The sequence below is a fragment of the Centropristis striata genome, chromosome 2 (genome assembly GCF_030273125.1).
Source record: "Centropristis striata isolate RG_2023a ecotype Rhode Island chromosome 2, C.striata_1.0, whole genome shotgun sequence".
In the NCBI taxonomy this organism is placed as follows: domain Eukaryota; kingdom Metazoa; phylum Chordata; class Actinopteri; order Perciformes; family Serranidae; genus Centropristis; species Centropristis striata.
In genome coordinates this window covers 36,591,920-36,616,635 of record NC_081518.1, presented here as the reverse complement: position 1 = coordinate 36,616,635, position 24,716 = coordinate 36,591,920, and the positions used below count along the sequence as shown (strand labels likewise).

General features: G+C 42.8%; 1 protein-coding gene across 4 annotated transcripts in view; it reads left to right on the top strand.

Moving 5' to 3' along the window:
• Positions 1-17,867, top strand: part of fto (FTO alpha-ketoglutarate dependent dioxygenase) — a 132,680-nt gene extending 114,813 nt beyond the window's left edge. Inside the window, exons 9-10 of one of the 4 annotated variants that reach the window (XM_059350336.1) lie at positions 15,539-15,679; positions 16,384-17,867. In XM_059350336.1, coding sequence (XP_059206319.1) covers positions 15,539-15,679; positions 16,384-16,390 — 148 coding nt within the window. In that variant the 3' untranslated portion in view covers positions 16,391-17,867. Of the gene's footprint in view, positions 1-15,538 lie in introns of all 4 variants that reach the window. The other 3 variants (XM_059350328.1, XM_059350316.1, XM_059350322.1) reach the window with 3 other exon arrangements.
• The last annotated feature ends 6,849 nt before the right edge of the window (positions 17,868-24,716 follow it).

Here is a 24,716-nt window from a genome sequence, read left to right as displayed (position 1 = left end):
TACTGTCAGGAGGCATACACGCTTACACTTGCACATATATGGGCTGACACACATAAAATAAATTGTGACACTTGGAGTTTGAATTTGAAGACATAGCTTGATAGGCACTGAGGTAAGAGATGGTGAAATTGATTGGAACATGTGCAAAGTGAAATTTGTTGTCCTGTTTGAACACTAAAAAAGTAATTTGCAGAAATCTGGCAACAATTAATATTGGAAAAATAATTCTGAGTGCTCCAATTGGCTATTCTTTTGGCCAGCTTTTCTTCTAGTCACTTGGCAGTGTGTCACATCTGTACCCTGGCATAACCAGAGGACAAATGCTGCCAGATAACCAAGACAATGCTGCCAGAGAATGTCATATTCCTTGAATGAACAGCTTAATTAGGGCTTAGGCTATCCATTAGCCCACAGAGCCACTGTAATTCTGTTTTAGCCTCTTTACCGGGGTTGCCATTAACTTACCTGGTTCACAGCAGTTCACAAAGTGATGCAAGCACCCCCAATGCCTCAACTACTTTTTGGTGTTTCTTTTTCTTTGTAGAGACAAAAGGGCTCTTTGTAGTTTCGTGGGAAGACATGTGGAACATGTCATGTATTTGGTGTCAGGATGTGCGCGTACCGCTTCCGCAACCACCCCCACCCTGCTTCATAAATTACTCACGAGCGGAGTTTGGGCAGGTTGGAGCAAAGGAACCAGACAGATAGAAGGAGGGACCGTGGGAGTGTTGCAGCACCACGATTATGCCAGCCTCCGTGGGCCTCACCAGAGGCTATATGCCTTACCAAGATCCTGTTTACAGTCAGCCAAAGAAGCTGCCAGCCACCCATTTCCATAACGCCGCCTGCGGTCCTCTGCGGAAACTAATTTCTCTCTGCCGGAGATGCGCCATGATGCTGCCTGCTCTGTACCCATCTCACTTTGCATTCTGTGTCTTGTGTTTCTCTCTTTTGTTTCCATCTGTTTTCCTCCCATCTCATCTTTCCATCACTTCTTATTTGCTATCTATTTCTCTTTTCTCTTGATCACTCTATACTAATCTTTTCTTGGATTTCTTCCAGTCTTTATTGTGGAATTCTGTCCTTTTATTTCCTATCAGTGATTGTTGAAACTATTCCAGGAACACTTGTCACTCAAGGTGTAGCAAACTAGCAATTAGACTGTTGGCATAATAACAAGAAATCCCATGCTAGTGCTTACAAGGTGTACTCAGCATATAGGTCAGTATAAAAGTTGCATATAGGTTGATTTGCGTGTTTATATTTTAATGAGTGTAGGTAGGGCAGCTTGTTCTCTACCTGTCCATTGGGATGGTGGGAGTGTGTCTTTTTTTCCCCACAAAGATTTGCTCATATAGTCTTATGTGCACATCTTGTGAGAAAGTGTGTGTTTGTTTTGTGTGCAAATGAGTATACATCTTTATTCAAAATATGTATTGTTTGCACAATTCTTTTTCTGCTCATTAATGTGCAAATATTTGACCGTTGTCCTTAGGGTACCTCATCTGTTTCACTGTTTCCATGGTGTCTTCTTCCATCTTTGTGCATGTCAGCGTGCCATGTCCACTCTGCTGTGTATTTGTGGTCGTGTTTCTACACTCCACACATCTCTGCGTGAGCCTGCCATCTTCAGCCTTTCCCCTTGTTCTTTTCTGTCATATGTTTGTGCTGATTTTTTTCTGCTTCAGCCACTTGTGTAGTTGCCATGTTCCTGTGCCTGTACATCAGTAAGCATCTGCTCTTTCAACAAGGTCCCCATGGCCTCAAATGTCAGAGCGAGCAGCTGCCAGACAAGTGCATTGTGCAGCAGGCTTGTGTTTCGCCTCCTCCCATCCCTCCACTTCTTGTTCTGTGATGTTAACTGTGATTGAAAGTAAGTAGGCAGCAGCGAGTGGGGGAGAGAGAGGAGGGGAAGGGTCTCTGCTTTTTAGAGACTTGGATTCCTGCAGTTTGGAGGAGGACTGTTGTTACTGTTGCTCAGGGCCTGACTGTTCTCCGGGGCTTTAGGGTCAGGTGGGTGGAGATGTTCTGCTGTGCATTAGGTACAGCTTCCTCTGCCCTCTTGTGTCAGAGACCACTACAATTGGAAGCCATTTGAAGCTTGCCCGTATTGTAGTTCATGTACTATAGGGTGTCAGGGGAAAAACAGCATGTGCACATTTATCAATGTGTGTGTGTGTGTGTGTGTGTGTGTGTGTGTGTGTGTGTGTGTGTGTACATGCGCCGGTTTAAATGTGCTCATATGCTCTCATATACCTTTTACAAGCCTGCATTTGCAGTGTAACATTTTAGACAATGTGCATCCCTCTGGTGCATTTCATAGTATAGATGGTGCTACAAGATGTCAAAGGACGCCTGTTTCAGAGAATGTGTAGGCTGTGTGTGTATGAGTGAGTAGTCGCAGGATGGGAGCACTGAAGCAGAAGAGATGGAGGGCAAAGAGACAGGCAGGTACCCCCCAGGAGGGGCCCGGGGGGCAGCGGGCCAGGGGTAGCCCCTCCAGCTCCCCCCTAGCACACTCTGCTCTGCTCTCAGACACTTCTATTGATTTGTCCAGCAGATATGACCACAGGTTAGCTGCTCTGCTAAGTACTGCTCTTTTCACCTCCCTTTGCCTGCAAACAAAGGCTGGACACAGGATGCATCTGATGTCAGGTGATGTTATTTCCTTGGCGTTACTTTTTCCTCCCTACCTATAGCCTCCCTCCCTGGCACAAAGCATGCATGGACCATCAGGGGGCACTATTAGACTCACTCTTGCCCTTAAAACGACCCAACCAGAAATCTGGCTTAGTTTTCCATTGTCTTCTCCTGAGGCTGTAAGAAGCCATGAGTTCACAGCTATGGCAGGTCTACAAGCTGTGAGAAAAGGCACTTTAGGTGCCAATCAATCCTCCGCCTTCATCTCAGGATCCCAGAAAGTAGAAATTCTGTGTTAAATCAGGCCTAAAGTGGATTAGTCCAAACAGCAGCTTGAAATGTGCCTGTACTTTGCTATATGTGATCAACATGTGTAGCGAAGTGTAAAGTTTGAACCTGACAGATGTAGATGGAAGCCAAAGCAACTTTTGATCACCTTAAGACAGTTCATCTCATTGCCAAGCTCTTATGTGATCGGAAGTCAGTCCTCGCTGACAGGTGGATGAATCAACTCTTCAAAAAGCCGCATTGGTGACACATTAACATGAGCCGAGCTTCCTGGAGGACTCTGAATTCTGAGCTGTCACAGGTGGCAGATGAGATAAAGCTACTATGCTGCTCTGCTTGTTTCGTAACATAACCCAACTCATGTTGAGAAGAAAATTGGCACATGCTTGACACCTATTAAAAAGCCGTTTCTGAGATTTGAAGGAGGGTTGTTGTAACATGCCTTGTTTTATTAATTAAAACAACCTCCTCTGAGTCATCGTAAGCTTTTCACGTGTCCGACCTCAGAACAGGTGTGAAGGTAAAACAATGAACAGTGAAAAAAGGAACACTGCAAGGGTGTGGATGTAATGCAACTTCCCACGCTTTAATTGCAAGAAAGTATGTCCTTACAAGACATTGCAGCATGCTTTATCATTGTTAATTAGGGAACTGCAATGTAGCAGCATAATACCAGCTCGTCATATTGTTTGTTTTTCTTTTTGCACATAGACACATGTCATTTATCATGGCAGAAAGCCAGACTTGTTAGTGTGTGTTAAACTGGTCTTCTCACAGATGAGAAATGGAGGCTATTACAGGCAGTGTCAGCCGTAAGCAACAAACCGCTTTCCAGTCTGCAGGCTACCTGCAAAATTTGACTAAATTAATGGGATAGGCATGTTACAAGATGTTAGTATATTTGAATTTTTCAGACATTATGTATTTTTGCAGTACAATGACCAAAGTATAATTTTACTTTTTGCTAACATTCTTCTTGTTCAGAAAAATCACTTCCTGTTGTACTTTCTGCAACAGCAGTGGAAGAAAAAATATATATATATATTTGTAGAAACAGTAGAATGTTACAGATATTTACATTTACATTTAGTCATTTAGTAGACACTTTTATCCAAAGCGATTTACAGGAAGAGTAAAAGCAAACAATCAAGGTATAGTGCAATAAGAGCTATTAGTGCATCAATAAGTGCTAGTGACAATTCTTTGAGGAGTAGAATTATCGTGTGGTATAAGATATAATATGTAACATTTTCATTCTTATATTATGCCAAATGTTTTCAACCATGTTCAAACCCAAAGAAAGCTGTCATTTTTATCAAGGATGATGAGCCATACAGCATGGGACAAACATTGATTTTGCAGGTGCGTCAACAAATTGATAAATATGTCAAGGGCACAGTAATTAGACAGACACAAAGAGGCATATCATGAACTTATTGAACTTCTTGGCAACTGTTGTGACATGGCATGCAGCCTTATACAACCATTTACATAACACAGCCACATTTAACTTTACAATTTTGAATACCAAGGTGTTGCCAGCTGCACAATTACATATCGAGGATGCCTTTGACTTGCACATGAAGTACTCACTGGGACATTTGAACATTCAATCCCACACCACCCTACTAGGCAGTCATAGCTTAAGCTGTTTTGCTAGCTACCAATACCACTTACCTGCAACATGAACAGGGAGGACAGGGACTAATTGCAGGGACAAATGTTCCCAACTGCGGGGTGTGCAGTTGTCTGGGCCTGGTCCAGACCCTGTTTATCTCAACCTCTGTTGGCAGTCATACACACACCACACACGCTATGCTCTGATTTAACCAGAGGCTAAGCCCCACCAACCCCCACTCTCTCTCATCAAAGATTCATAAAGGCAAGGTTCTCAATGATTTTCTGTCTCTTCCCGTATTCACAGCTTGTTGTCCTCACCCTCCCTGTCTCCTGCCAGTCAGACAGCGGAAGTCAGGCGGAATTACGGCTGAAGTGGCCGCTGGCTTCCACAATGTGTGTGTGTGTGTGTGTGTGTGTGTTTCAGTGTTTGTGTATATTTGGGGTGTGTGCTTGCACTGTTAGACATGTTGGGGGGTAGGACATGGGCAAGGGGGCAAGGGGACGAATGGACAGTGACATGTTGATGTTGTACTAAAAATGTTAGGAGCCCCCATGCAGCGAAAGGCCCCGCCTGCTCCTCTTTTCCCCTCATGCACTCCTTCCGCTGTTCTTTGTCTTCCGCCCCAACCCCTGAGCCCTGTGCGCCGTGACAGCTTCCACACTGGATCTAAAACTAGCTCATTCAGAGCCCCAGTCGCCAGGCCCAGGGCACACCATCTGTAGCCCTCCGAGTCCTTCCGTGTGTGCATGAGTGTGCGACTATGTAAGTGTGTGTTTACCTCCTTATTTATGTGTGTGTCCGTTTGCGTGCAAGCTTACAAGCGTGGGTGTGTGTGCATGTGTGTGTCTGCGAACCCAAACCACCGTGCCTCAGCCTGTTAGTCTTGCTACTTACCAGGCTTAGCCAGATGAGGGCCACTCAGCCCGGATCTAATTCCTTCGACTCTGGCAGCACTTTACTTGTGGCTCTTTTTGCCTCTCAAGTGTGCATCTGTGACCTTGGCTGACATCAGAGGGGGTTAAACTGTGGACTTGGAGATGTGGCCACAGCGATTGAGTTGTAAGCTAGTTTTTGGATCGGCGCTTCCGCACAGCCATCTGGCTTTCTATGGGGCTCAGAAAGAGGTTATCCCTCTCTTACTCCCCACAGCTGACCCTGGATCAGCAGTAACGGCAGAGACTTTAGTAAGAAGCATCCTCACAGGGATAGGTAGTGCAGAGCCAAGATGTTTGTGCTGTGAAAAAATCATTAAGAGAGGAAACTAATGAAGAGAGTTGCGCTCTGTTACTACTTCCATTGTAATCCCTCTGTTTTTATTATGCTGCTCTGCTGATGTCTTATTCTTGTCCTTTGTGACAAACAAGCTAAGCCCGTGTCACCTTTTTTCTTTGACATTTTTTGACTCACATTAGTATCAGTATGAACAACGCCTGTGCTGTTGCAAACAAAGGGTTGGGTTTTACTAAACACAGCCCTCGGTTATGCCAGTATTACGGTTATTACATCAAGCCCTGATATTGTCACTACAAACAGAACACTATTAAATACCTGTTAGACCACAAACAGCTTCTCTTTTAACACCCTGAACAACTTTCAAGGACTGATCCGCTCACACACCTACACAAACACACGCACCGACTCATCTGCATAGGCAGGTACATATGTACTCACACACACACGCCCACACTCCATTATACTGTGTACCCTGGCTCGCTGTGTGCACTCTTTGCATCCTGTTTGGTGCAGAGCCTCAGGCCCTAGCCTGGCTGCTCTTCCAAACAAATTGCTGGCTGTTCACAGCGTTTTAAATGCAGAGGCCCTTTAATTACACTATTTACTTAATAGGGTGAAACAAAACTCGTGTTCACGCAGCAGGAGCACCAGGTGATGCAGAAGTTCAAACACCTGGCGGAAAGCCCTCCTCTGGCATGGACGCACAGCGTACACATGTGCATGCTTGAATGCACACACACTCACATTGCTGTGTTAGAAATACTATAGGCCTTTCTCAGGCTTAGAGGAAAAGCTTCACTGAGTTTGGGACTTTTTCTTTTGTTTGTTTACTGGAAAAAAAAGCCCCAAATGCATCTGGGAAAGTGCGACTCATGAGTTACTGTATACTCAGCCTGACATTTTCAGAATGAGATCATCTCGTACTGTAAACAGAATGGCACTTTCAGTTGTTGACTTAATGCGGATGCCCATGTGGGAACGTGAACATCTTCCACTGTGTGCCACTCCTTTGTTTGCCCATTTAAAGGTTAACTTAAAAAAAAGTAAAGAAAAAAACTGTGCTTGATGTTGGCACTAGAGAAAGGTCAGCAGGGCCACCAAAATTCAGTGATTTGATTGGTGGCCTGTCAAGAGTTTACCCTGTCTTTATTCTAGCTGGAATATCTGTCTGATAATTATTACAAGCATTAAAGGAGTAGTTCGAATTTACTGAAGGGAGGTTATCTATAGTTAGTGTATTACCTAAAGTAAATGACGGTCAATAGTGCCATATAAAACATATTTTAGCCACTTAAAGAATTGATCAGTTTAAATGTATGCTATATTTTGATATTTCCACTGCTTTACCTCAGTATCAGACAGTCTTCTTTAAGTTTCACTGGGGAAACTGAAGTGATTCTGTGCTCTTGCCAAAGCTAACAGACTGCATTGACAAAAAGGGTTATTTTACCTCACAGATCAAATGAGTTACTGGCTACTGCTGCTGTCGTTAATTTGTTTGGTTTTAACCAAACACAAAGTACTGTAGATTATACACTAACTATAGATAAATGCTCCCCGCTACATACAAATTTGAACTATACTTTTAAAATTTCAGATGCATTTCTAATTAGGTACATCTTTAGTTTTTCATTGATGTCATTCATTTAAGTAAACATGACACAACTCTTTTGCTTGATAAATGTTCACAATTTGCTGTTGCTATTTGTGTATACAAGAATGTTTTGTCTGTGTTGATGGCCATATTATAGCCTACGCCTGAACCTGTCCAATTTATAGGGTTTAAGATTTACGACAGTTCCAGCAGGGCGTGTTTACTATCACTGGTTTGCTGAGCCTATTATGTGATCTCCTCATGACAAGCGATGTCAACAATGAGGTGACTTTTGCATACAGTTTGAACGAAATCTCGTAATTCATTCAAAGAATAACACTTGCTCATGAAGAGTCATTGTTTGTTTTCATGCTTTGTTTAAAGGGAACAGAAAAATTCAGTGTCTATTTTTTTGTGAAGCAGTTTATGTTTCTGAAATCCAATATCTGTTGTGCAACAGTTTAAAGCTTCTGTCTCACAGTTTCACTTTACACAAAGGCTTCAGAACTTAACACCACATCCCCTGGAGCTAGAAGGATGACTTGTAACCAGGCAATTGAAGTTACAATAGACTATAATTAGCTGGGCCAGCTTGACCCCGCCATTGTCACCTGAAGACAGGTGGGAATTATGCCCATGTTGGATCGACCTTATCATGTGACTGGGGTCAGGTGCCGTCCAATGGCTCGGCTGTATAGCTGTCGAGGCAGGCCTCATCCATCACCAGCTTTATTGCACCATTCAGATGATGCCCACAAGGCACTGACGCTTGGCCAGGAGGGAGGGTACATGCAATGGAGGGTAGGGATGAGGGTTAAAAATGATCGTTTTACAAGAATGTTTTCAGAACAAGTTTTCACAGCAACGGTGCGCCATTGCCCTGGAAAACTAAGAGTTAGTGCTCCCAACGCCACAGTAACCCTCTTCCTGATTCCCTAACAGCAGATTTACAGCTTTCGAACGCCGAGCTGTGAAAAAGTGCAATCACTCGCAGGCTCGTAACCTCTTTACCCTCGCCATCAAGTCCTCTTATTGCTCCATTTTCTCTCCCGGGCTTTATAAATAAACAGCGTCATCAGGAAAAACTTCAGTGTCTCTTTAAAACCAGCTGTAATTAGTTTTGCCTGTATATATCAAAATGTTTCACTATGGTATTTGGCCACGTGTGGCTCATTTGGGGCGATGATGGAATAAGTTGTTTTGTTGAGCTAGGCATCCGTCCCTGCTTAGTGTTGTCTTTGGGGTGTTACTGGCGGGGCCCACAGTAAACGTTTGTTTTTTGTCTTTTTTTCACTTTTTCCTTTAAGCCAGCTGCTACTGTCGAGCTAGCCTGTAGCCTGGCACAGGTGTCTAGTAGGCCAAAAGCCACAGCCACGCTCATTCCTCCTCAGTCAGCCTGGAGCATTCACACACAAACTTTCTTTCCCTCTGAGATGCACACCCATACACATGCTCTCTGTCTCTCTCTGACTCTCAAACATACACACACACCGATCCAGACCCTTAGGGGGTGATCTGTCTCTACGCCCCTTGTCGGAAGAGTAAACGGCCAGGAGGGCCCTATCTGTTTGTCCTTTTCCTGCCTCTTTTTTATTAGAACCTGATTGCATTTGAACAATAGTTGTCTGCTCGTAAATTTTGCGCCTGTGTTGACATTAGGCCACATTCCATCCCATTGCCTGAGGAGGAGAAGGAGCAGGCCAGGGTGTTCGGTAATTTGTTACGCTGTTAAGCACCTAATGGACGTCCACCTGGTTTTTGAGAGCAGTAGCTGCAGTTCAGGGGCTTGCCTCCTTTGCACTTCCAGACTGCAATAGTGTTTTATTGCCTCCAATTATAAAGGCTATTTAGAGGCTACCTACCTTTGTGTGTGTTTTTCTGTTACATGTGGTTCACCCTGTTCTAGACGGGGCAGCCAGCCAGGCCACATCAAACAGTCGGAGTGTGAAGCAGGCGGAGGCTCTGCAGGTACGACGGGCCCACTCTGTTTGTGCCGTAGACTTCAACTAACTCTGTGTACAGTGCATGCACCCAATGCAAAGTCAGCGCCCTGGGTTCCCAACTTGATGGAGATGCCAATAATGAGCCTTATTTGTTTCATGTGGTTTAATGAGCAGCCTAGACTGCAGCTGGCAAGAGGGACACCTCACAGGCCCACCCAAAGGTACCCATGCTCCCTGGCAGAGTCATTGTTCCCAGCAGCAGCAGAGCCATCGTGGCACGTGGGGGAGAGTGTTGAAAGCACCATGCAGCACCCACCCCCCACCACCCTCTTGCTAATGCATTTTTGCGTGGTTTCCACAACCATTAATTAAAGGGAAAAAGAGTGCATCAGATGTTAGTTTTATTAGCCCAGGCTCCTTAGAGAGAATCAAAATGAAAGGAACATATGTCATGCATTTGATGATGCCCCCCCCTTCTTTCTGTTTCTCTCTCCACAATTGCCCACCTCACATACTCACAAAATGTACAGTCAGCAGCTGTCTGCAGACACAATAGCATTTGATTGATCCTGAGGAAACGGTTAAGACGCGGCCCTGCCCACGCTTTCTGGCTGGCTGGCTGGCTGGCTGGCTCACATTCTGCAGCACTTTACATTTAACGCTGAATGTGGCAGTGATTGGGATAATGGGAGTTGGGGATGGTGGGTGGGGATCTGAGGCTCTGTTCAGGCTCTAATGAGGACAGCCCTGAGAGTTCACAGGACCCTCAGAGTCTTGGGTGGTGTAGGTTAGGATCCAGAGCTCCACACTTCACAGGTTGGGCCTTGTTCTCAGTGCCTCCGTGTTACACTGCCCTCTGCATGACATCACTAATATCTTGCACAACACAGCAGAAAGATAAGTATGTAGATAAATGCTATCTGCCTGTCTCTCTCCCCCCCTCCCCATATATAACTGCATGACATACAAAGACAGATGTGCTCAATCGCTCATTTCTTACTCAACAGTGCTTAGATACAGAATGTACATGGATAATGTACTTCTTTCTTCTCTCTCCCTGCAACGTGATTGCATGCCTTACCTTCAGGGGCAGGCTGATTTATGAGACACATGCCTGTTTTTTCATGACTTGTTTGATTGCATTTTCAGCTATCGGGCACTCAGGTTGCCAAGACCATAAAATTCACACCTGCACAGGATTGCTAGAGATACAGATGAAACTCACACAAACTATGAGGAAGCAGGTGATGTGAGGTATTTTGCTTCCCTCAAACAAAGCAAAGGTGCATCATACAGATCATAATGGGCATGTGTGAGTGATTGATTGATGTTCATTTTAACACAATCAAACAATTATTGGTTTGGTGTAGTTAATGGGTAAGGCTTGGCACATATTTTAGTGACTCTTTATGCACATGTTAATACACAAGAATTATGTCTAAAGAATAATTATTAGGTAGTTGTATCATGTCTCTCTTATTTTTCTCCAGCAAAGAACAACATTAAAAACATTAAGATAACCCTAACCGTCATAGCCACAAATATGAAATATATCAGGAAAAGGTTTTAGAGCACTACATAAACTATATTTAGCGCATGATCTAAAGTGCATAGCACAGGTGCATTTAGGGCGAGTCCATTTCCACTTTTTCTAGCACATTCAGGGCGCAAGGTGCAATGGGGTTGTATTTAGTCTCTCAATCAATCATAGGTGTGTTTTGTGCCTAACATGATTTCTGCATGCAATCCCCTATTTCCTTTAAAAGCCAGGTGTGCCTGCACCTGGCTCATTGCTATTTAAATGGAAGACTCTGCAAATTCAAGAAGTGAAGGTTTTCTGCTTCCCTTCAAGCCTCTGTCTCATCAACAGCTTCATTTGAAGGCATGTGAGCAAATGCACTAAAAACCTATTTAACTGAGGAGGAGCACTGCTGCACATAGCTCTTTGTTTAACAGGCAGAGTGCACTCACGTTGTGAACATGCCTATGTAGGTGCATCTTACTTTCCTTTTATTTAGCAAGAAAATGCTATGATGTCAATGCCATTGACTTTGGACCAAGTTTTTGTTGGTCAATGGCACAGTCACTTTTTGCTGCCTTAAGATAACAATGCACCAACAATGCACCTGACCACACCTCATTTTTAAGACCAACACACCTATGGGTGCACAGAGGTTCTTACATAATGTGGGCGCTTGGCTGGAAGATGACAACTGCATCTGTCTGGAACTAGCGAGGACAGTTGTGCTGCACTGTGTGCTGCTTTGCGCCTGGTGTAAGTTTTTAAATATCATGTTATTCTTAAGTTTAATTTCTAAATATTTTAAATATGAACACATTAAATTTGTAAGGCAGATTGATTAGATTTTTTTCCACTGTGCTGGATTTGTTAAATTGTTCAACACCACCCAAAAACCTCACTTTTACCTACTGTTGTTTCAGGTACTGTGGTGATATTTCATACAGAACATTCAAAGGACATTTTTTGCACTTTAATGCAGCAATCGAAAGGTTATCTGAACTGCTTTCTCGTGAACAATTCATCCACATAATGATTACAAACGATATCTGAGCCTTTGTAAATCCTGTCCAAAAAGCTTTCCATCAGCGTGGCCGGACTCCACCCTTAAATGATGTCCTGAGTCAAGCAACTCAAACTGTCTCATTCCATGTGGTTACAAATGACCTCCTGTACCAATAATGCAATAGGCGTTGTCTCCTATCTACGTTCTCTGGGTTCTTTTTCACTTGGCCTGACACAATTGTGCATTTATCAGTGTAATTGCAAGAGTTGGAAGCACTGATGTTGTCTATTAGGCGGATTTCCATCCTGTTAAGAGCAGAGGGCCTTTTAATGTATGGCCCTGCTTGAGTGAGCTGCTACACAATTACACACCAGCCAGAGATTGAGTGGGCTGATGATGCTGATGATTGTGATGGTTGCGATGCTGGTGATGGCAATGATGATATTGGACCACCCTGCACTCTTCTAACAAGCCTTTCAGGGGAGAGACTAAGAGTGAAACAACAAAGTGAAACCGAGGTTAATCATTTTAGTTACTCCTTTCTCTCTTTCTCTCTCTCTCTCTGTCTCTCTCTCTCTCTTTCCTGCACCTCTCTCTTTCTCTCCCTTTTCTTTCTTTAACCAAGTGATGGAGGCAGGGCCGTGGAGCAAGAGGGGGGGTCTGAAATCGATGGGGAGCGCATTACAGTAAAACGTATTGATTAGGAGACCTGCGAGCAGTGTGTTGGTCGCGGAGATGGTGGAATGATGCAATGCTTAAAGGAATTTATCCTTTGACTTTTACATTAACCTTTTATTGACTGCTTTGCCTGTCCATAATTAACACTCACTTTAGCTAAAGTGGTTAGTTTGAGCGCAAAGGGGGCTCCGGCCCTTATTGCAGCGAGGGCCGTGGAGCTCCTGCCCCAGCCGCAGTTCAAGTGCACTGTGCTGCATGGAGGGAAAGGCCTCTGTGGAATAGAGGCGATAGAATCGTAGATACCTTTCACATTAGCATACCATTTGAGCAGGGGCCTGCCAGGCTATAAGGTTTCAGGGCAAATTGAAATGAGTGATTGTGTTGCCAATCTCTCTTGACCGAGCGCCAGATGGGATAGTTAGGCCCATATCTGTCTGGGGTTAATCCATTGGAACAGCCTGGACTCACAAACACATTCTCTGCCTCCTCCAACCCCCCTACACACACCTCTTTGTCTTTGACCTTAACTTTAAGGTGGGCTGTTCTGCCATGGGAAAGTCTTTTGGTGAGCCGTGTTTGTACGCCACTGTGGCTTACACTGAATTTCTAGAAGAGCCCTGGAGAGCTTAAGGCACCTCGCTTGATATTGACTTTTTGTTTGGTTCCATTTTAGCAGTCAAGGGACGGCACTCTGTGAACAGTGGTAGATTGTGTAAAAGTGTGTGCTGAATTACCTACACTATATTATCTTTGATAGTCTTCCAGTCTTGATATCTTTTATATCGCTGGTAACCCAGGAGCCTTCTATTTGCAAGCTAATGTTGCAAGATCCCTTGTCAGATAAATGCAGCAGCTCTGTTGAAGGCGGCTGGTCAGGCTTTTACGGTATGTAGCCTTTCAGAATGAGTCAGGGCAGCAGAAAGGAGGCGAGTGTTTTCTCTCATAGCTCTGCTGCATGAATACTTAATCAAACCAAATCAAAGGCCTGGGTTCCCTTGGCCTGTGGTGTCCTCAAGCTGAAGTCAGCAGAACCACACAGTGTGTGTGTGCTGTCTGGGTCAGTTTGCACTCCCTCTCTTTCATGCACACTCTGAAGATATGTATGCCAGCCATGTCCTCCTCCTCCTCCTCCTCCTCTGAAGTGGCGCTTCCTTTAATTCGCACCCTAAATAAATGATGAGAACATTTAAACACACGGCTCGTCGCAAAGCCCCAAGGTCGCCTAATCGTATTATTTATGAAGTGATGTGCTACATAATGGTACTTAGTGCATGTTAACAGATGCTATTATCAGGCCCTGATCCAGAGCGCAGAAGATATATTGGAACAGTAGATGTTAATGCTGCTCCTCACCACCGTAATGCAGCAGCTCTTTAAAGGGCTAACCGCACCAAAATGCAGCACTTAGGCCGAGAGCCAGTCGAACATTAAGTGGCTCCGGTGAAAATATATAACCACAAATTGTGGCAGCCCCCGGCTGTCCCCTGACAACTTTAACATCCCCTCATCCCATCCATAACCGGCCCTCATATCCTTCTCCTGTGCTCCTCGTGTCCTCTCCATCCCCTTCTTTAGTCAGCGGCCACAAGGTGGTGGTGGTCCTGTGTGCATTTGTGTATGTCAGGGTTGTTTGAGGTTTTTTAGGGTGTGGATGGGGTAAAGGGATATGATAGGACAGACCCCGGCATAACGACTGAGTGGGGAGTATTACTGGCCTTGTGGCTCTGGAAGGAAATCTTACGCCAGCACTGACAAGCACACACACACACACACACTACACACACAACATACAAATGCCATCCTCCTCCTCTCCCTCTTGCACCTCCAGGTCAGGGGTTACTCTCATCTGTCAAGAGGCAGAGGGAGGGCAGATTTACAATGACAGTGGAGAGCAACACCAAGTCACAGCAGTAAATATTTACACTGGTCTGACAAAAGATGTGGCGAAGGTCTGTGGGGGCTTCAAACACTGTAGAAATTACAACAAAACCCTGGATTATTAATCATATGAAAATCACGCAGTGACATGAAGAGACTGGATTTCTCACTGCTCTGTCATGATTGCAACAACACAGAGTTATGTTCTTGTGAAAGCATCCTGCTGAGTGTGCCTGCATGTGTGTAAGATGAATGGGGCATTCATCATGATACATGATATCATGGTTTCTCATCCGCTTGATACTGTTGCTGCTGTTTATGACTTTAGAAACCCATTGCTTTCTCCCACTCTCTCAGCTCCATTTAGCACACTGGATTGATGGTTTTAAAACAGAAATGCCAAACAAATGGAAGTACAAGTCGAATACAGACCAATAAATGAAACATCTTTCTGAATGTATAGGGGAAAGACACTTATCTGAATAATTTTATGAAGACATTTAAATCTCTTCCAGTCATCTTTGTACAAACAGATCACACAGACACACTTACTCTCTCATGTCCTGGAGGGTCTGATTGAGCCCACTATTATTAGGAGTCATAAAAAGGAGAGGAAACACACAAGCCGATTGCCTCCTGGTCAAACACACATTACGCACTGTGTGTTTAGGGACGAGTTAACAAACACACACACACACATCGTTGACTTAACAACTTGACATTTCTGGGACTGACCCCTTTAAAGCTCCCATCAGTCAATACAGAAAGACCAGAATGAAAGATTTTTATTTAATCTTTGCCTAAAAAAATATCATGTTGTCAACTGTCTTTTGTTCCTGGGCATTAAAATAAATATATTAGATCTTTGATTCTTTTTCTTTTTTTTCTTTAAGTTTTAGTTATAGAAAAGTGAACAAACACAATTTTAGTCTATTTCACATATATTTGACTAACATCAGTTGTTCTCAAATGTTACAAGAACATTAGTGCCCACATCTCGAAAACATAAAAGCCCTGGTTGAAAGTTTTGCGAGTCACCTGAGACGCGTGCCCTAATGCTGATGAGTGTCTACCAGTTGGTTTTGATGGGATAGAGGAGTTAATGGGTGCGCTTGTTTCCTGTGTCCTGTCGCCTCAGGTGCCACTCGAGTCTGGCCCAGACATTACCCCCTGAGGAGGCCCCAGTAGACCGGCCCTTCTGGGGTGTGGATGACCCCAGCATGCCTCTGCCCTTTGATCTGTCTGACATCATCAACAGAGTGGAGTCACTGCTCTGGAGGTGGGCCCGATATGGTGAAGTGTGGAAATTTGCTTATGCACACATTGGATACATACATAGCTGAGGCAGCATGCATTCATTCACAGGTTGCAACTTGTCTATTCATTACTCACCCATGATGTAATGGTAATTTTATTATTACTTGGGAAAAAAAATACACAGACACATATAGAAACATAGATAGTATTTGCATGTTGTGCATGCCAAGCGACATGTGCCAAAAAAAAAACTGTCCCAAGGTCTGAGCAAACGGTATGTCCACTTAGGGACACTGTGGGGCCCCTAAACGAATATGAAAAGCCAATGAATTACTGTGAATGACAACCACTTTTTTAAATTTGTCTTTCAGTTCGGAAGCTGCTCTCTGAAAAAGTTTGTCCTGTCCTTGATGACTTCATGTAGAGATACACAAAACACACACCTGCTGTCACACATATGTTATATTTTCCACCTAACTGCTCTGCAAGTTCTACCACAGACTCTAATGGTAGATATGATCCTCTGTGCAGCATCTTAATGAGGGTTGAAGTTAAAGATGCCATGTTATGATGAAGTAGTATTTCCCAATTGCATGCATACCTTATGCAACAGTACATGCTTTGTAAGAGCAGCTGCAGTACATACTAAAAGCAATGAGTAAAAATATGTGATTTGGAACGCAGGCTACACTCTAACCTTTACCAACTTCTTTTCTTCCCCAACAGGATGTGAAGGATGGATAAATGAAGTGAGAAAGAAAGACAAGAAAAAAACCCACCAGCTTTTCTGAATGGCCCCCACATCATCTGCGGGGATGGACCACTGAAGACACCTCTGTTGTGATCCCACCAAGATTGATTTCCTTTTGATTGGTTCACTTACACCCCCCACCCGCCCTTACTCCACCCTCCACTACCCCACCTGACCCCCAGCATCTCAGCCACCCAGCTCGGAGTTGGCTAGAAGGAATCCAGAGCACCATGATAGAACCAGAATAGTGCTTCAGTAACATGCTAACAAAGCAAGCTTAGCGACAAGCTTCTAGTGTCACAACGGTCTAACGAAACATAAGTGGAACCTGCATTTCAGTGTTAGCATACATTGTGTAACTATTTATTATTTCAGTGTATTCTTTTACTTAATCTCATGTAACCCAGACATGCTTTTATCAATAGATCGACTCATTCTCAGTAGTCACAGTACAGTACATACATAGGTATATGCTTTCTATTTGTCACAGTGTTATAATACAGTATGGAATGGTTAAAAAAAAACTTTGCTCACATGGTATTGCATTCTTCACTTGTGTATAGTGTATTCCCTTTTATTGTGTTCAGAAATGGAATGAAGAGACCAAAGAAAGATTATTATAAGAAAGTTATGAATGTCGCCCAATGGAGAACATGAAGAATGTGTTGTTTAGTGTTTACGCTGCGATGGTATGCTTGTGCCATTTAGATGTGCGAAAGTGTGTGTGTTTGTTTGTGTACATTTAGCCATGTGAATATCGTTTGTGTTTGTGCACGTGCACGCTCACTCTCCCACATGTCGACATGAAGGTGCACGCGTGTGTATGAATGTGATAGTGTGTGTGAGCCTGTAGGCAGCCTGCCAGTTGTTTGTTCTTGAAGATATGCATATGGAGAAACAGAGACTAGCAGCGGGGCTCCTCTGCCTCTGCTCTGATGAAAGGCAGCACTGATAGAATGACCCGGAACACAACCGCCGTTTCTCATAATTACAGCTGTTCAATCGCTTTTAATTACTCTTAAAGTGTGTAGAGCACCACATTCCCCTGTAATGCTGCAGGCCATCCGAGAGAGCTAGAGAAAGATCCGGCACTTCTGACAAAATCCACTTTCAAAACAGCTAAAAAGGGTGGAAAAGGGGGCCGACGTCAAAGCAGTGTAGCAGCCCTCCTCGTTTGATTCCTTTCTCTATCTAGTTCATGATGAAGTAGAGACGCTGTTTACTATTAAAAATGCAGAATGCACTCCTTTTTTTACTTCTGAAGTTTTTTTTTCCAAGATGTTAATGGTTGCCAAACGCTGTTCTTCTTGCTTCTTCTTTTGCTGCGCCTCTCTTGTTTGTTGTTGTCAGAGAGATTTGTTTGTAGATCGGCAGTAGCGTTGACTTGTTTGAATCACTCTGTGCTCCCTGCGCCACAGCTTGTCTGTCTGAAGCAATAGGAATGGCAGTAAATAAAAAACAGTGTTTTATCCAACAACTTGCATCCCTCTGTTCTTTGTGTGCTTTGTCCATTATCATTTTTTAATTCCTGCTGAATAACACACTTGTGACAGGTACAAAAGTTTCCTCATACATGCATGTGTGTGTTTCAGTTAGATCTTGATTGGTTGTATTTCTCCAAATATTTTTTACCTGACCTCAAACCTAAACAAGTGCTTCCCTGTTGTGAAGGTGAGTTAATGTGTCTCTCCCTAGAATCACTGTCTCCCGCAAGATGAAGAGGACATCATTGGACAGAGATCCCTTATTTAGTGGTGGCGTGCACTGGCAGGAAAATTAGCTCTAGTATACCCACACCGGACCAGAAGGAAATGGTGCTTACATGCACAGTAGGCTTACAAATAATTTCTATTCACCAAATATTTGAATGAAGTTGCTATGAGTGCCAGAAGGGTTAGGTTCATTGTATCAGGATGATTTACAGTGCAGTGTGAGTCATAAGGATGTGTCCACAACTTCTAAATATAAATTCAGGCATGTTAATTTCCCATGGGACAAACAGCATTTGCTTTTCCAAGTCAACAAAAGCAAATAAATGTTAAAAAGTACTTATCGGACCATGACTGGCATGATGTTGCTTTCTTTCTGCATCCAATCAAATCTTTACAAGTAGTGGAACCATCACTATTGACTTCCAACTGCTTTCATCCAATTCAAATATAGTTGCAAAGCAAACATCTCAGATCCCGAATGAATCTTCAGTGGGATAGTTATGAAGATTAACACTTTACTATAACCACATGAAGCATAAACTTTGAGCAGCAGGTCAAAGTACAAGAGGGATTTACAAAAAATGTTGTATAGAAATTCATGGTTCCCAAAAGATGTATCCTTATGCCACTTGGAGATTCACATTTGTGGTTTTGATTGACATAGCTCAACATTCATGGGATGGATTGTGCATATTTGGTTCATACATTATGTGTCGCACTCATAATGTATCATAATCATTTTGTGATCCCTTAAGTTTGCGTATAGCACCATCATGTCATCAATTAAATTAATGACATTCCCTTTGTGTTGGATGCTACTTGATGTTAGCATGCTAACATGCCTAACTAAACATGGTAACCATTATACCAGCTTACACGGCATCAACAATTGTTATTGTATGTTAGCATTTCTATCCAAGCACTGCTGTACAGCCTCACAGAGCCACTAGCATGTCTGTAGACTTCACAGGAACAGTATCAGCACCAGGTTTTGAAGCCAATTTGACATATAGTGGACAAACTGTGCAATTACAACTTCTGCATCCGTCACCTGTCCCAAAAAGATTTTCCCTATAGAATTTCATTGTGAAAGAGACATATGTTGTTGTTTTTTTGAGGTACAACAATTCATGAATAGCCATTAAATTAGCGTTAAAGCTAATGGACTAGGTCTATGGACACATAGATTCAGAAGATCTGGGTAATTTTATAGATGGAAATTGTATTTTTTAGCTTCATGCACCACTGAGCAACTTTCATTGGAATGAACAGGCTGCGGTCTGTCTCTAATGCTGTATCCAGTTCTCCTTTTACAGCCATGGTTACATCAAAGGAAAATCAAATGTCTGCATGAAGCAAAAAACCTGTTGAGTGACTGGTGGATTTGGAGCTTTCATATCTGATACCGATAAAGTGGACATTAAAGACATCACTTCCAAGTGTTTTTAAACATATGAACATCTGTTCTATACTCAACAAGGAAGCCTTCCCATCAAGTATTTTTTTTGGCCATCTGCCAGCTTCTGTTTTCTCTAAACTTCAAAGGAACCGGCTGGATTAGTAGAGCAAACACCTTCTTTGACAGTTTGATTGATGTATTGATTGATTGAGTGATGTCACTCCCAGTGATGAAGCGATGCATAATGTTCTGTATGTGTCTCCAAAAAACCTCAACTCCACACCCCATACCAACAGTGGACCGCCAACCCAGAGGTCGCCCATGTTAACCACTTCCTGTAGTGGCTGAGTGACTGAGTGATGGATGAGCGTGGAGCATTCGCCCCTCGGGGCCGACTGGAAAAGGGCCCCACTTGAAGAGACAATTACACAGCGCTGGTGAGAGCCACAGGTATGCATTGTTCTGACCGGGGTCAGCCACCAGCCAACCAGTCAAGCCACCCTCAATTAGGCCAACAATAGGTGCAGGGGGAGATAAAATAACCAGGTGTGTGGTGGGGAAAGGTATCGGTTTGGGGTCATATCCCAGTCAAATGTTCCGGTGTGTGGCTAGAAGGCTGGGGTTGATTGTAGTGCAGTTTAATGAAATCAGGAAATGGATTTGAATCTAAATTATTTTTTTATATTCAATTTGTAAGAAACGCAACAGATTTATTATGTTATTTGGTGAATAATGACTATCAATGTCAGTGAAGGACAATTTTATTTTCTGACCTCAACCCTAATGTTATATAAGTTTGCATAAACCTTATTTGTGTCTTGGACTAGGCTGGGTCCATTTTTCTGTTTGTGCAATACATACAGTAGTTTTGTTTTGTGTCTAAGAGCAGGAATACATGTGTAAATTTCTCAGTAAGCCTGTTTGTACGAATGAATAGATGTGAGTAATGTATCAGTGTGGGTGTGTGTGTGTGTGGGTGTGTGTGTGTGTGTGTGTGTGTGTGTGTGTGTGTGTCCCAGGTTCCAGAGTGCAGGCTGGTGTTGGAGGCCCCGGGGCCTGAGAGGCAGTAGTAATTGTAGAAGCTGGCTGAAGAGCTGAAGATAGTATCACAGCTCTGGGGCGGCTGTCAGCAGTGGGACGGACCACACTCATTTGTCACCAACACAGACAAACACCACTCAGTGCCGACAAAACACCGACTTGATTGACTACATGTGAAGCAACACCAGCCCTAATGTTTTGCAACTGTTAATTGCACTAAAGGTCATAAAAGAGGCAGACTGCAGGAGGTTCACGTCAACAGCATTTACAGCGACTGCTCTGACACTGCAGGTCACACAGACATGACAGTTATAACAAAATAAAGTCAGCCTTTTACTCCTATCTGATTTACATGCAAAATATAAAAAAATGTTATTTAATGATGTTGATGTTGATACATTTGATTTATCGATGAAGGTATTTTGATAGAATGTGTGCCCTAAATAAAATTATATTTAGAAAGAGCAAGACACAATAACAGTATGTAGTTATATCTCAAAACACCTGTTTATTACATAACCCCTAAATATTCCAATATTTTTTTAAATATTTGTTTTTGCCTCTTGACTCCATGGCAGTGGTGGAAAACGTATTTCTTTACCTCTTTATCTAAGTGAACGTCCTCCCACATACCACACTGTAAAACATACTCCACCACAAGTAAAAACCCGAAATTCCTTAAAACCTTACCTATGTAAAAAAAAATACAATTATTATCAGCAAAATGTACTTTGAGTATCCAAATTAAAAGCACTCCTTGTGTATGTACATTTATCCTGTTATCCTGATGTTTTTGGATTAATATTACTGCTGCATTAATGTGTATGTTACATTTTGCTGCAGTAGATGTTTATGGTTGTGCTCATTTTAACTCATTTATATCCTGTTGGGTAGTTTAATCTACAATAATACATCATATTCTATTAGATCATCATTTGTTTGTGGTTGTCCTGTGAGAACCACATATCTCTAAAAAGTGGGAAAAACATAATTATTTTATTTCTTTGTGACAATAAATGTTCCAGCTGATCCAAGAGGGTTTTGAAATAGTAACTTATAAGTGCCTTGAATTTGTATTTAAGTGCAGTGCCACAACTGCTCCATAGGGTATCAAAATTAGCTTTGGCATCAACTCTCAGTGCTATATAAGTTTAACTGGAGCTCCTGACTGTTCTAGCTAGACTTCATAAATGTGAAGCATCTCTTCCAGCAAACCAAACTGTCCTCTCTGTTAGCAGGCTGATCACCGCTGACATGCTCACTGCCCCCAGTTCACTTAGTATTAGAGTGAGAGTGAAGTGATGGTGAAGTCTTGATGCTGATGTTGATGCTGTCAGGAGGCTGGCAGCTGAGCAGCCTTGATGAGAAGAGGGTATGGCGCGATGAGTGAATGTGTGTGTGTTTAAGTGTGGTTGAGGAGTGTAGTGGGGGTGTTATGGGAGAGAGGCCGTGCAGATCAAACAGCTCTCTGATCATAAGTAGAGCATGTTTGTGGGTCGTCGCTGTGGCCCTGGCTCTAGTGACCAGCGGCCCCAATATCATCTGTCCTACAGGACCTCTCTCTTTTTATCTTTCCCTCTCTCATTTCCAATCTGAAGTGGCTGACCCATTTTTTCACACCTCCGGTCAGAGTTTACACTCCGTCTTCACTGACAGTCCAATCCAAAGGAGCTCCCTTAAACATTTGTCATTTGTAGCATTTTCACATAAATACAGATAATTAAATAAGTTCTGGATATATTTAGATACATCATCTGAATTGCTGTTAGCAAATAAAGGCTGCGAGGCAAAGAATTGGGAGCTTTTATACCAGTGGTGGAAAAAGTATTCAGATCCCTTACGAAAGTAGAAGTACTGTGAAATTACTCCTTTACAAGTAAAAGTCCTGCATTCAAACCTCACTTCAGTTAAAGTATCAAAAGTAAAAGTAGTCTTTATGCAGAATGGACCCACTCAGATTGTTATATACAGATTGTTATATATATTCCAAATATATTATTGGATGATGATGATGATGATTATTATTATTATTACTTAGATGCATCAATAATAATAATAATAGATTTTATTTGTATTGCAATTTACATATTTATACTTACTTTACAAATAAGCAGCTATTTAATTTTTTCAAGGCAAGGCTAATTTTAAAAACTCAGTATACTGTTATAATTACTGTTATTTAATTAAAATAATGTCTAATCACCTCTAAATTGATCATGTTTTTTGTTTACGTTTACATGACCTGAAAAGTAACTTAAGCTCAATGAAGTGGAGTAAAATGTACAATATTTGCCTCAAAATGTAGTTGAGTAGAAGTAAAAAAGTTAAATTAAATTGCAGAAATAAGATGGATTGCTTTTGGCCAGTTTTACTTGTCAGATAATATTCAACTCTATCTCTCCTCTTGCATAATGTCAGTTCTGTCTACACTGAAAAAGGCGATAAAAACCTGTTCAAACATCATGACCTGCACATAGCATCTTTAAACCCTTCCTTCCTGTGTCTGCTGTGCCTTCAAGGCCTCACCCCTCATTTCCCTACTCTTCACATACACCAAGCGATGTTTCTCCAGAGTGGCGCCGTTGCATTTCCACTCATACCTGTCTCACTCTCTTACCGTTGCATGCCCTGTTAGCGCCCTGCCATTCATATCAGTGGGATTAAATGGATCGTTTTCCAGCGTTAGCAGCTTCTCCGCCAAGTGGTCTTGATGTCAGGCCAAGCATAATTGAGTCATCTGCATCTCATCTAAAATGGATGAAAGGACTTTTTGATATCGCCAGCCTCCCCCTCCCCCCTCCCTGCACAGCAGGAGGGAGAAAACACTTAGGCTAGGATCACTTTATTTTAAAAAGACAGAACAAGGAGAGAAGAAAAAGAAGAAGACAAATACCCGGAGAGCCTTGAGAAAACCGATCAGCACAGGTAATTTCAGAAAAGATTGTGACTGTGTTTAAAGGACAACAATGTTATCTGATGGTCATGTTTTAAAGTCAGACACTTTGTATGACCTTCTCAATGTCTTCCTGCTACTTTAAAGTGTTTCCTGTTTTGACAATGACCATTAACATAGGTCATTTTGAGTTGCTCAAAGGACCAATCCAGTTGTTTAAAAAGTGTTAAGGAACAATAAAGATTATTGCAAAAAGGGATGAAACAGAATGAATGAATCAGTTGCACAGGATTGACAGGAAATAAGCATTTGCATCGTCCTACTCCTACACTGCAGCCATTTTTAATGCATCACTGGGAGACAGACAAGATAAAATGGTGAATATTAGGTGATTTGATGGGCAGGGTGGAAGTGTTAAGGGATGGATATGAGGAGGGCGGAGGAATAGTTTAAAAGAGCTGGTATGGAGAGCAGGAAGGTGTGATGTATTCATCAGGAGAGACGCTCACCTTATCTGCTCCAACCTTGAGGATGAATTGCTGGCCAGCCCTCCCAAACACACACATATACATATCCCCAACGCCAACAGTGCTGCCCCTTGATTGACAGCTCTTCAAATGAGTGTCTGAGTAGCACTGGGCTCTGGCCCTCCAAGTAAGTGGGCCGTCAAATTACATCCAGGGGACCGACTGGCCCCACTCTCCCCTGGCAGAGGAGATCTATTTATTTGTCTGTTTATTTGCTTGGTTTAAATATTTGGTGGGGGAAAAATATTGAATTTTTGTCCCCCGGTCAAAGTCCCCTCATATTTAGTTAATAAAGAGCAGAGGAGGTTGTTTGCCAAGAGAAGTGCAGGTTAGGGGACTTTATTTAAGGGAGTCCTCAGAGAGAGCTGGTGACCTTCTCATGGAGGAGAGGGCTGTGTACACTGCGCTGAGATTCACTCTCTCCGCCTCCACCAGCCTCTGCCATTCTTCACTCTATTTATGTACTCAGACATGTTTCCTTCCCTTCTTTTAGCATTCTTCTCTCTCTTCTCTTCTCTTCTCTTCTCTTCTCTTCTCTTCTCTTCTCTTCTCTTCTCTTCTCTTCTCTTCTCTTTTCTTCTCTTCTCTTCTCCAAACACCCCTCACCTGACTCTAGCCTCCTTCCCCTCCTCCCGCCTCTCGTTCTGCAGAGCCTTGCTCTATTTGACTGGAGTCTCTCTCTGGATTCCCGGGGCTGCATCCAGGTTAAACTCTTAATTGCCTCGGCGGTGGGTGG